General features: G+C 42.5%; 1 protein-coding gene across 2 annotated transcripts in view; it reads left to right on the top strand.

Moving 5' to 3' along the window:
- STK33 (serine/threonine kinase 33) overlaps positions 1-12,850 on the top strand; it is a 103,680-nt gene that overhangs the window by 14,816 nt on the left and 76,014 nt on the right. Inside the window, exons 1-2 of one of the 2 annotated variants that reach the window (XM_078596776.1) lie at positions 147-966; positions 10,672-10,760. In XM_078596776.1, the coding sequence (XP_078452902.1) occupies positions 10,680-10,760 (81 nt within the window). In that variant the 5' untranslated portion in view covers positions 147-966; positions 10,672-10,679. Of the gene's footprint in view, positions 1-146; positions 967-10,671; positions 10,761-12,850 lie in introns of those variants that run through there. The other variant, XM_078596775.1, reaches the window with a different exon arrangement.

Genomic DNA, 12,850 nt, shown 5'->3' with positions numbered 1-12,850 from the left:
AAATGCCAATGTCGAGGTCTTCTAGCCATGACAGGGCTTCAGGAGAGAAATAGTGCATTGTGATTGGAAAATGCATTTAACAATGGTAATGCCCTTTACTTATTCAGGTGAGACTCAATCCGCACTCGAATAAATTGAATATTTGGGAGAAATACATCGCTCTACTGCCACCTGCTGGCCAGCTCACAATCTCATGCCTGACACACCTGGTATGCCCTGGTGTCCTCCCTTCCTATAAATAACTAGGCTCGGGCCTCAAAGATTTCTGAGACCTGCTGAAACCGGATGTATGCTGGGTTCCTTGGTCGTGTAACTGCAAAGTGTAACTTAAAACCAGACAATGGCAGAAGGAAACGCTGCTGATATGTCTGGCCACAGAATACGTTTCTGTTCTTAGACACAGCTGATTGAGTGAATGTCCCGTACTTTTTTTTGTGTGCCAGCACACTGTTCTAACCGTGCGATTGTGAACATAAACAAATCAAACTTTCATAATAATCATAACAAAAAACACGCATGAAATAACCCTATATGCTGTGGATGGAAAAGAACACCTTCGCTATTTACATAAGCACGGCTTTGCAGCTGGGCCGAAAAAAAAGCAAAGGCTGATTTTTTTTTTCGCAACACACACACAAGAGTTGTTGTGTTGGTTCCGCGCGTGAATAGTTAAGGGCACTGAAGCCAGCGACACGTTAGTGGCTCCAGATAAATCCGGCTGGCCCATTAAAAGCGAGGCCTTGTCGTCATGGTGCCAGGGGGTAAAGGGACTCGGGCAAGGCGGAGCCTCTTGGGGGTCTTCGGCGGACGCGGAGTGGCCGGCGAAGTCAGGGCCACGGCGTCCGTGTGGATTAGAAAAAAACGCCGTCCACCCGATCGCCTTCTGGGGGAGCCAGAGTTTCTGCGGATTTTCTTTTTCACACGTGTGCCACCGCTTCGGTGCCCTGGGCACACGTGTCTCTCCAGGTTGGTTGCGATTGTGTCACGCGTCGTCCACGTGTGCGCGCGTGCGCGTGCGTGTCTCTGTCTTGTCTCGCGGTGGGGGGTCTCTCTGTGTCGGTGCGACTCGGAGGGAACGAGTGTCGTGTTATTAACTTGCACTGTCATTTAATGTTTTAAAGGTCGATAATATCGAATTTCAGAAACTCAATGTTGCTTGCGTGAATTTGTGCTATTATCGGAGATGATTTATAACCAACGTCTAACTCTTAAGAGGTATTAATAACAATGCAATTTGGTTGAAGGTGTAATTGTTGACTTGAAAATTGGTCGTTTTAAGCCTTCGTTCCTTTGGTGTCCGTAACTGACCCACCATCTGGCGAAGGCTGCGTCAGCTAGAGGCAATTCTGTGGTGGTCATCGTGTGGACATTCTGATTCACACCGTAGGAATGCGGAATTTCCACCACCGACTAGGGACCACTTACGGAGGATGAGCAAGGTTCAGTGTGGCTGGCTTTGAAAGTGGAGAAACGGTGACTTTGAAGTCTACGTTTGGCATAGCCGCCGTCTTTATTGTCTTCGGCTAAACTGTTTATTGCTGAGATGAAGAGTGGGGAAATCCCATCAGCTCGTGGTTTTTAAAACAATTGTGCTGCATAATTATTCAATTTGTATCGTACGTGCCCCTCTCTACTCGTGCGTATGGGTCATTAGAATAACACCACGGATGATAACTTTTGACACGAATGCTATTGCATGAGTTTATTACGAAACATAAATAAGGAAGGATATTAAGCAGAGTGAATTTATCATCATTCTTACAGATTATAATATTTACTCAAGTGAAAACAATTCAATATACAAAATGGTAAGCATAAACAACTATCAAAGCGCAATGCATCTATCTCATATACAGTACGTGCGTCAATAGATGTGAGCTTATTGAAATGCAATGTATTTTTCCGGAAGAATTTGTAAAAATAAAATCTGTAACACTGATATAACAAGTCACGCAAAACATAAAATAGATATACTGTTGATATCCATCACACACTGTTGCTGTAACAACAGTAATAGTTTCATTGCAACTCAAAACCACTGGAAAATTAACCAATCTGAATCGCCATGTATGCACTTTTTTAACCGCAATTCGTACACAATCGTTCCTTCCTTTGTCTCTACAACAAACATCTCTTTAGTACCGTCGCACATAGTGGCAAGTCGTATACAAATTAATACATTTGTTAACATTAGTCACCCTTGGAGTGTGCACGACCATCATACGCAGTTTTAACAACACGGTCGCCTAAGCCCGGATACGCGCATTGTTGATTTCAGAGATCTAGGAGCCAGCTGCTTTGATGTTTATGAGTTTAACATTTTACGTGTGGCAATGAGAACCACCGTCACATCTGATGGCCCTTCCAACGTAGTTCCCGTACAAAACGTGTGCTCGGCGTTTACATCATTTCCCACGCAGCGGTGTGCATGACGAGTAACTTCATTTGTCTAGACGCGAGTCATCCTGTCAATCGCAGCAGTATTTTGTCGTACACAGGGCTCGTTCTAAACAGGAGGGACGCGTTAACGATGGTATCGATAATCGAATATGTATAAACTTTGACCTAGGTAACAAAATGTGACTGAACATGTTCATGGACAATCGGTATGTTCTAAACTGTCTTCTCATTCCGATATTTTTTTGTTCAGTTGCAAGTTTGGAAGGAAAAAAAATATTTAACGTGAAGACAAATCTGATTGCCGTGTTGGGTATTTTTTGCGAAGTCTTGAGGTTGGGTTGGGTTGGGGGCATAACAAAATAATTGTCCAATTCACTGCTGATTGAAGGCTTCCCCACAACATGTTTGTCATGGTTGTTGTTTGACTGGGCCCTCACTACCCTGGTCATTGCAGGTTGATGAAGGGGAGCCAAGGCTGGCTCAGGTGTCGCCGCATCGCGAATGTTAAGCCTCGGGCCCGGGTATCAAACGTCTTCCGTCACATGGGCTATAAAGAGCAACTCTTCGAGATCCAGTTGTACGTGAATGCACTGCGCCACCACTCCACTTGATTTTAAATCGGGAAATTTCCATAGACAAACACTGGTATCGCTGTAATACTCCACTCGGAGTGTGCGATTATTGCAAAATACGACTGTTGTGTTGTGGAATAATGAATCGGTGGTTGTCCTGTGGAAAGTCTCTCTGGAATTACCGCTGCCAGCTCAGTGCCACTAATGGAGATTGGTGATGCCCCAGTGCTCGCATGAACATGGGGACATTGTCTTAGCTTGATTGTCGTATAATAGCCGTGAAATAATTACTAAACTATAATATAGTAGTAGGGTTTTACCCTTTTAAACTGGTAGAAAACTGACACCTTTATTCAAGGCATCATGTTTGCAATAACCACAACACAAGTAGTCAAAAAAGCAAACAAAAAGAAGCAACTCTGATAATTATAATAATATGCACTGTCCTGTATTATCATTATCAGAGTTGCTTCTTTTTGTTTGCTTTTTTGACTACTTGTGTTGTGGTTATTGCAAACATGATGCCTTGAATAAAGGTGTCAGTTTTGTACCAGTTTAAAAGGGTAAAAACCTACTACTATATTTTGCCACTGGTAAAAGAGATTTCATAGTGTAAATTATAATGTTTTTTGTTATTTTACCAGGTAAGGCCCACTGAGCTATATAGCTATTTTTTAGAAGCGATCTGGCCACGAATGACAGCAAAACGAAGTGACTTATCGAGTGAGAATTTATCGCAGCCAAATACTCCGAACGCATGTTTTATTCTAAATATGGAGGGGAAAACCGGAGGATCCAGAGAAAAATCCACGCGACCACGGGGAGAACACGCAAACTCCAAATATTCTGATGTCAGGGTCGAGATCCAATCCATGAATTCCTGTATACCAGGCGAGGTAGTTAACATTTCGCTACCGTGGTAACTGTAATACAAGGTAGAGGTACAGCCCTGCAATTGCTTGTTTGTGCCACTGCTGGTGGAAGGGCCTCTGCTAGAAATATCTCTAGAGTGCTGTTCTAGAGGATATTTTTTTGGTGAACTCTTCCAAGCTTGCAAGACGCCTTGGAATAGGTGGGAGTAACCCACACTTTATCCTGCCTCTCGTAAAAAAAACAACAACCCCCACAACACATCCTTTACATCATCTTCTTGGTTCTTTCGGTAAAGTCACGTAGAAGGGAAATAATAAAATAATAAAAATAAAACATAATAAAATAATTCTCACGACGTTTCGGCCACAACGCAAGCAGCCGTCCTCAGGTGAAGAACAGGTATGTCGGGAAGACAGCGTCGTGAGAATAATTTTATTATGTTTTATTAATTTAATTGTATTATTTCCCTTCTACGTGACTTTACCGAAAGAACCAAGAAGATGAATCCCTGCAGTCACGAAAGCTTTAAATCGAAATCCTTTACATCATTCTGAAATTTAGTAGAGCACAATTATTACCGCACGCTATTATTATTATTACCATTACGTAATTAGTGCTCGTGAAGCCTTCTTCGCCGGCTGTCACGCCGCTCTGTTGCACAAGCGGCGCTTAGTCTCGCGTGGCTGGGCCGTGCTCGTGCCAAAGTGTTCGGTTTTTGGGGTCAAGAGTTCGCCAGGTCGATGACAACCCCTGCCCCCCCCACCACTCAACACTTGGAGAGGGCGATCTCGTGCACAGACATGGGTAAACAAGCCACGAAAACCACGGGGCACATTTGGAAAATCATTCTGTTGTAAGGGGGGGGAGTCGCGTATCAGACTCGCCGTGGTGCCGAGGTATATGCGGATACGTGGAATTGTCCGATATGTGAACGTTTGTTGAACACGACGTTTACCACCATCGTACGCACAGATTTGTTACTAGACACAAGACTAAAGCGCAGACTCCTTTAAACGTTGCAAGCGTGCTTTAGGTACGTTGAACTTCTTTCCCACCGTACGTAGCCAACCGTGTTAATGGGAGATGCGGGGGCAGGACAACAAACTAAACGCAGAAGGCAGTTCTCAAGGAATGAGTCGTTCTAAAGAAATGCGCCTGGGAAGTGAGCGAATGTACACGAGATGAAGAAACACCGTGTGAAAATGTCGGATTTTGGAACATCGATAGAAATATAAGTTATATTTAAAAAAACTTTTTAAAAAACACGCTTTAATGAAATGTACCAGTAAGGGAAGAACTCCACGACTCCAGGCAGTGGCCCCGAAGCTAGCCATAATGTAAGGGGCCGTGGCCAATTACAGACAACGCCAGTTGAGCGTGGACAATTAGACCCAAGCCGAAACATAACATATAAAAAATAATGTTTAAAAATAGATATTTTTATGATAGAATATAGTATTGTCATCAGTATGACATAAGTATACCAAGTTTGCAGTCGATACCACATTGGGAAGTGGGTTAAAATTGAGTTACAAGATTTGAGGATACAACAACAACAGCGACAACAGACAGAGTGAGTTAATAGAAAGCGTGTAAAAAGATTGTTTAAAAATGTATTTTTTATGATAGAATATAGTATTGTCATCAGTAAGACATAAGTATACCAAGTTTGCAGTCGATACAACATTGGAAAGTGGGTTAAAATTAAGTTACAAGATTTGAGGATACGACAACAACAACAGAGTGAGTTAATAGAAAGCGTGTAAAAAGATTGTTTAAAAATATATATTTTTGTGATAGAATATAGTATTGTCATCAGTAAGACATAAGTATACCAAGTTTGCAGTCGATGCCACATTGGGAAGTGGGTTAAAATTAAGTTACAAGATTTGAGGATACAACAACGACAACAACAGACAGAGTGAGTTAAATTCAAGTTCAAAGTTCATTTATTAGGTATAGCCCTGTGAGCCATTCGGCTCTTGAATCGGGTGCAACCGCAACAAACAAAAAAACAAAAACATGAACAAAAAACATCTTAAAGTGAATATGTGACTAAGTGCAAACAGAAAATCCAAGAAAAGACAGCAAAATGAAAGCGTGTAATAAAATGACATTTCACCTCGTGCACAAACACTGCACTGGGTTCATATTCTTAGGTTTTTTCGGTAAAGTCACATAGGTAAAAAAATTTAAATTAATACAAGTAAAATAAAATAAAAATCACGACGTTTCGGAGGCAACACAAGCTTCCGTCTTCAGGTGGAACCGTCACAGCCACGATAGCTGTATCAAATAATTTTTTTACCTACGTGACTTTACCGAAAAAACCTAAGAATATGAATCCTTGCAGTCACGAAAGCTTCAAATCTAGAATTACTGCACTGGGTGCGTGGGCGGTTACTTGGTCAGGGCGGATATGCGACGAGCGTGTGCTGTATCCTCAATCTTTCTTTTGCGACCACTCACGACGAGTATCTGAAAGTCGGGTCGATGGGATGCATACGCCGAATATTCACACACAGTGCTACTGAACGTGTCATACATGAAGCTAAATCTTGACTTAAAGCTTTCGTGGCTGCAGGAATTCATATTCTTTGGGTCTTTAGGTAAAGTCACGTAGATAGGTTCAAATAAAAATTGCAAAAAACTACGACGTTTCGATCGCCACGGAGTCGGAAGACGAGCACTTGTGTTGCGATCGAAACGCCGTAGTCCTTTGTTCTTTTTCTTTGAACCTATCTACGTGACTTTACCGAAAGACCCAAACAATATGAAACTAAAAGCTCTGAAAAAAAACTCCCATTCCTCTTTGCACTGCCGATGAAACGTGCCTAGGAATGACCATAGGTAACGTCACTTCTGTTTCTTAATATGTATTAAACAATACGTGTACATGTAACATTATATTCACCTGCAGGCAATGTTTTTTTGCCAATGCGTAGTGTAGCATTGCCCGTGCCAATTTGATCCATTTTGCCAGTGTCGCAATGCAGAGTGGCTGAGCTCACCGTGGCTAAAAGCACCAACGTCATGAGTGACAGCCTCTCTCTCTCTCTGGAGTGTTTACCTTCAGAACAATGGAGCTTTTCCACTGAGGTCACTTGGGGCGAGCATCATGTGCCGTGTCACTGCCGACGACGCTTCGCGTTGCCAATTCTCGCTTCAAATATCAGCGTCCTCGTTTAACCTTTTTAAAACGAGGACTCTTTCCAATTTTAGTGCCGATGAAATCGTTTATTTGGAAAGAAATAACGGAGAGCGGTCTGCTTTGCCGAGAAAAAGTAACGTCTGTCGGTCTAGGGACATTTTGCAACAGTATTTCTAGCAGTGTCCGTTTCAGCAAGACAACTCTGGACCCGTTTTGACTTTAAAGTCTCATCAGCTGTGTGGGCAATTAAATGCTGCGGAGTTGCCTGCTATTGGAGGCAAACCCACTCTGTGAACACTTGTTAAGCACATGCAGCACAACACAGCATTGGGAGTTATTTGTTATAATTCTAGATTTGAAGCTTTCGTGACTGCAAGGATTCATATTCTTAGGTTTTTTCGGTAAAGTCACGTAGGTAAAAAAAAAATTAAAATTAAAATTAATAAAAGTAAAATTAAATTAAAATAAAATAAAAATCACGACGTTTCGGAGGCAACACAAGCTTCCGTCTTCAGGTGGAACCGTCACAGCACGCTTGCTGTATCAAGTAAATGTTATATATGTTATATATTTTGGCCAAAGCACTGTATTATATATTTTGATCAATGCACCATCTGCGATGGGTTTTACATTCTTACGTTAATTATTAATGTTGGTCTAGAAGGCTCATTCATAACCTGATGGTCCTAAATGTTATTGTATCTGTTGGTGAAACAGATATTTTTTTTGTCTGTTTTTGACTCGTTAATACCTGCAGTCCAACAAGATTGTGCATTAAAAAATACATGTTGGAAAGTGTTACTGGTTAATGTGTTCAGTGTTTTGTGTGTTATTGTTAGCAGTGTGGAAGGGATGACAACTGCTGTAAACATCCTGTTTGGTGGGTGAAGTGTGTGTGGTCTTCTTTGTGTCCCTGTGAAGGCCGTGTCTAAATACTGCGTGGGGCACATTTTGTGAATGTGTCACTGTGAATGTTCGTGCGTTCATTTTTAAAATGTAGTTCCCCGCTGAGCAGCCAATATGTCCCCTTTGGGAACATGCAAACATATTGCAATTCCGAATATGTTTTAAATATACAAGTATTACAACTGAACAAATAGATGTCGCATATGCATGCACTCTTGTTTAATGGTATGTGCCCTGGATCAGCATCATTTACATTTTGCTCATTACCGTCAAGCAACCAACTCCGCTATTATTTATTGTAAATTATATATATATTTAGTAACTGCTGTGAATCTTAATTATGTTTCTCGCGCATTTATTTGTGGGCATGTTTTTCTGCGCGTGTGTGTTTACGTGGGGAGCAGGAGCGCAGCGTTTAGTGCACTCTCGGCCAACACCAGTGACAATTATCTTAAACCAGTCTTGGGCCTCCCCTAGGTCGACTCAGCCTCAAATGAGTACCTGGTGTGGTGTGTAAGCATCGCTACCGGGGAGACAACGCCGGGGGGGCGTAGTGCTGGTCACCCACCTCCTCGTGTACCAGAATCAGAATATGTATTTATGCTCGCTAACGGTGATTGCCCCAAACCATCTGTTATAGGATATACGGGTGGATCTTGGTCTTTGTGTGTTTACGTGAACGTGCATAAGCTGTAGGCTTTGTGTTTTCACATTTCTCTCAACTAAAACAAGTGTAGTGAATCATAACGAGCATGGATGAGTATGTACTCGCATGTTAACAACCACGCTATAGCGCATGCACAACTTTGCACAATTAAATTGGATTAGACCCAACACGGGTGTTCGTTTCAATGCCGTAGAGAGGACACACACTATTACATCTCCCCCCCCGCGTGCAAAGCTTTGCACGAGCTGCTGCCATGCATCATGTAAAGCAGAGTTTTATTTTGTTCACTGAAACGACCCCCCCCCCCCCAGTTGATGCTGGTTTCTCTATCCGAGCACTGAATGAATTTCACGGGTCAGTGACACTTAAAAGCTCTCAGTATTGAGCGGCGTTGCAACGCTGTCTTGTAGTGGATGATGCCTCTCTGTTACGCCTGGATAGGTTATGCCAGTTCAGGCCAAGGTCATGGTCAACAATTGCAAACGCTGCACGTAAGGTCTCCAGGAACTTCACACCGAGGTTGAGATGATGCAATACCGGATTGCTTCTGTGTTTTGTTCATTGGCTGTCAGACCACAACGTCACCAACAAACACCGTCTACTCCACGTGACAAGGTGCTCTGGAGAGTAAGAAACATCCGAGTCGGCTCCCCCCCTCCCCCGGTGTTAACAAAGTTCGACAAATATCTGCAACACGCACAGCAGGTTATGAGATGCACATCCAACGTCTGCTTTGAATTACGGGGTAAAAGTGCGTCTTTTTATTTAGAAAATATGACAAATCCCTTGATTTAGAGATGGATAAACCGAGTTCATTACTAAACTGTGTGAAAGCCCATCGTGTATATATTGCTAAGGATACATTGGGGAAATAAAAACACCATAATTGGTCATTTAATTTTAATTATACATCGAGGCGCTGCTCATACATTTTTCGTTGCATATGTTAAGAACAATAATATCTGAAATTTTTTTTTTTAAGGTATAAACAGTAAACGTGAATCCAGTATCATAAAAAAGGCAATTTGGAGAAATTCATCTAGAATTAAATCTATGTGGTTCAGGAAGCATGTTAATGTGCTGACTGAATAAAAATGCAATGCTAGATGTCGCAAACGGCTTTGTTGTAAAATTTCTAAGTTCGGGTAACTGATGTGTTATCATAAAAAGTTACATTTTGGGAAGGTCTCATGTCACTTGATTTCATAGTCCTGTAAACTTCTGAAAGGCATTCGAGTTCCATCCAAAGAAAATTATAGATATTTTTTTTACGTGTAAACGTCAGCAGGCAGAAAACACACAGATGCACACGTTAAAAAAATCATCATTAACATAAAACCACTGATTTAAAGCTTTCGTGACTGCAGGGATTCATCTTCTTGGTTCTTTCGGTAAAGTCACGTAGAAGGGAAATAATAAAGTAATAAAAATAAAACATAATACATTTTTATTATGTTTTATTAATAAAATTGTATAATGTTTTATTTTTATTATTTTATTATTTCCCTTCTACGTGACTTTACCGAAAGATTTGCTTTATTTTTATTATTTTATTATTTCCCTTCTACGTGACTTTACCGAAAGAACCAAGAAGATAAAACCACTGGTTGCTGGGCACGAATCCCAACTGGACGAGACGCTATTGTCCACCGTATTCTTTATATTGTCGCTCACGCTCGTGAAGGCTGACAGACGCGGCGTGGCTAAAGCAGTCGTTTTCTTTTGACATTCGCCGCGCCACCGTTATCTCACTCCTCTGCGATTGTCACTGACCTTGCAGCCCGCCCGCCACCTTTTTCTCCCCTTTGGTTATCCTCTGCTTTCAACCTGGGTGCTCCCATCACTCCGGGATTACAAGTGCCAGCATCCTGGCCGTCGTCCCGGTGTGCGCGCGCACACACACACACAATCATCTGTCGGTCGGTCGTTGTGTTATGCAACCCGGTGCATTGCTGGGTCAGCCATCGTGGGCCCCGTTCAGCTGCAGCGCAGTGGCCGCCACCTCCGCTCCCAAGTCGAAGCGGTTGGACGGCGTTATAAGCATCGTTTTGATCTGTTCCTTGTTGCCCATGTTGTTGTTGTTGTCGTTGTGTTTTTTTTAGCGGTGAGGATGCCGGCTCAGAGGGGGCCGGTGTCCGGGGCTGAAGGGGCGGTCCCTCACACGCGCATCGCCGATGAAAACGCAGTGCAGGTAACACCGCAACGAGCGACGCGGGATGTTGATAAAGGAGTAAAAAGAAAATGAATTGGTGCCACTTTCTGCTAGAGTGTGCACAAGCGGGCCGCGAATGTGCTTGAAGGCATTGTTGGATTTGATTCGATAGTCTTATCGACAGGTCTGTCTTATCGACAGGTCTGTCTTATCGACAGACCTGTTCTTCACCTAAGGACGGCTGCTTGCATTGTGGCCGAAACGTCGTGAGAATTATTTTATGTTTTATTTTTATTATTTTATTTTTTCCATTCTACGTGACTTTACCGAAAGAACCAAGAAGATGAATCCCTGCAGTCACGAAAGCTTTAAATCGAAATTTAAGGTCAAAATTGTTTCCCTGAATCAAATTACCATTTTGGGGTGGTGGTGCTCCTCTGCGTTGGTGGCTGCACACCATGGTTTAAATTCCATGTTGTCGTGGCAGGGGTCAGGGTACACATAGGGTGACTTCTGTTTAACACGTAGGCTTTCGCGACCAATATTATTCATAATCAACGTTTTTGGGTTGCACCTGATGAGTTGATGAGTTAATGATGACGTCACCCTGCTGCTGCTGCTCTATATAAGAACGGGAGACAGAGCAGAGCCCCTCACCATTCTGGCGAATTGCCCGATGATGCTGGATGCAATTACCAGCGAAACGTCGTACTCAAAAAAAGTGTAAATGTTGTGGTTTCACGCTTCAACACACCGGTGGGCTAAAGCAGTGAACTATTTCGTCTTTTGTCAACGTGACACTTTTTTACTGATTGGCCGTGTCGGGTGGTGGAGGGTGACTTCTGTTGACATCCCACATCAGTTCTTATTTTAACGACTCTGGAGGGATTGTGGGACATGGACATTTCTAAACCGGCAAATGAGCTCACAATCTTCCCACTGCAAGCAATACACTCTCAGAGCTCAACGTCGATTGCAATCAGCAAAACTGTCCCGAGTCTATTATCATTTAATTTACATGCTACAGTTTACATTTAATGTGGACACAACCGGCGAACACTCGGGTAGATTCCATGGAAATGCACACACTTTTGTATGGCACACAAATACGTAGGTAAATGTAGATATTTGCAGCCTTCTTGGTTCTTTCGGTAAAGTCACGTAGAAGGGAAATAATAAAAGAATAAAATAAATCTTTATAAAATATTGTATTTTATTATGTTTTATTTGTATTTTTATTGTTTTATTTTTATTATTTCCCTTCTACGTGACTTTACCGAAAGAACCAAGAAGATGAATCCCTGCAGTCACGAAAGCTTTAAATCGAAATATTTGCAGCCCTTTGTCAATCCACTGCTGGATGGAGCCCTCCTCATGCTATGTTGGTCATGGGGTTTGTTTGAATGAACGATATTGGTTGTCTGCGTGGGTTGATGACGAAGGTGGGAGACCAGGACACGTTCAGACATGGATCACCACTGATGTTCGCGCAATGCACGAACCACTGTGCCACCGCTGCACTTGTATGCATGCGTAAGTAGTGTAAGTAAATGCGTAGATTGTGTAAGTAAATGCGTAGATACACATATGTAGTGTAAAGGGGACCGACGAACCGACTGCCAAAGACTACAATACAGTACGGTTCTCAGCACAGAATACATACAGCGAGTACTGTTTTGTTTATTGGTTCAGAAAGCTAAACACACACACACACAACACACACTGATACATTGAATACGTATGCACTTAAACACGGGGTGTTTATTTTTTTGTTACATTTGCATTATATTATCTGCGAGCCCAGACCATGGCTCCCTCTGTTAGTCTAGCTGATGTTTTACTGTCGACTTGCAACTTATAATTATTATTGGCACGCCACGGGAATGGATAAAATGAATGTAAAAGGGAAGAGAGTCGATAAAGAATGGGAAACGAGAGGAAAATAATGGAGAAGGAATTGAGAAATGGGAGCAAAGGGTCAGGAGAGGTGAGGATTGGGAGGAAGAGGCTTGCAGGGCCTCTGCTGCTGCACGGAGCGGAGTGTGTTTTCACAATGGGCGGTGGGGAAAGGGGAGGGATTCAGAGTGGGGTTGGCCACACAGAAGTCACATCATTTACGGGAGGCTTGA

Source organism: Lampetra planeri, chromosome 8, assembly GCF_965212315.1.
Source record: "Lampetra planeri chromosome 8, kcLamPlan1.2.h2, whole genome shotgun sequence".
NCBI classification, from domain to species: Eukaryota; Metazoa; Chordata; class Hyperoartia; order Petromyzontiformes; family Petromyzontidae; genus Lampetra; species Lampetra planeri.
Note: the sequence above shows the minus strand (reverse complement) of the source record. Positions and strands in the feature narration are given on the sequence as shown.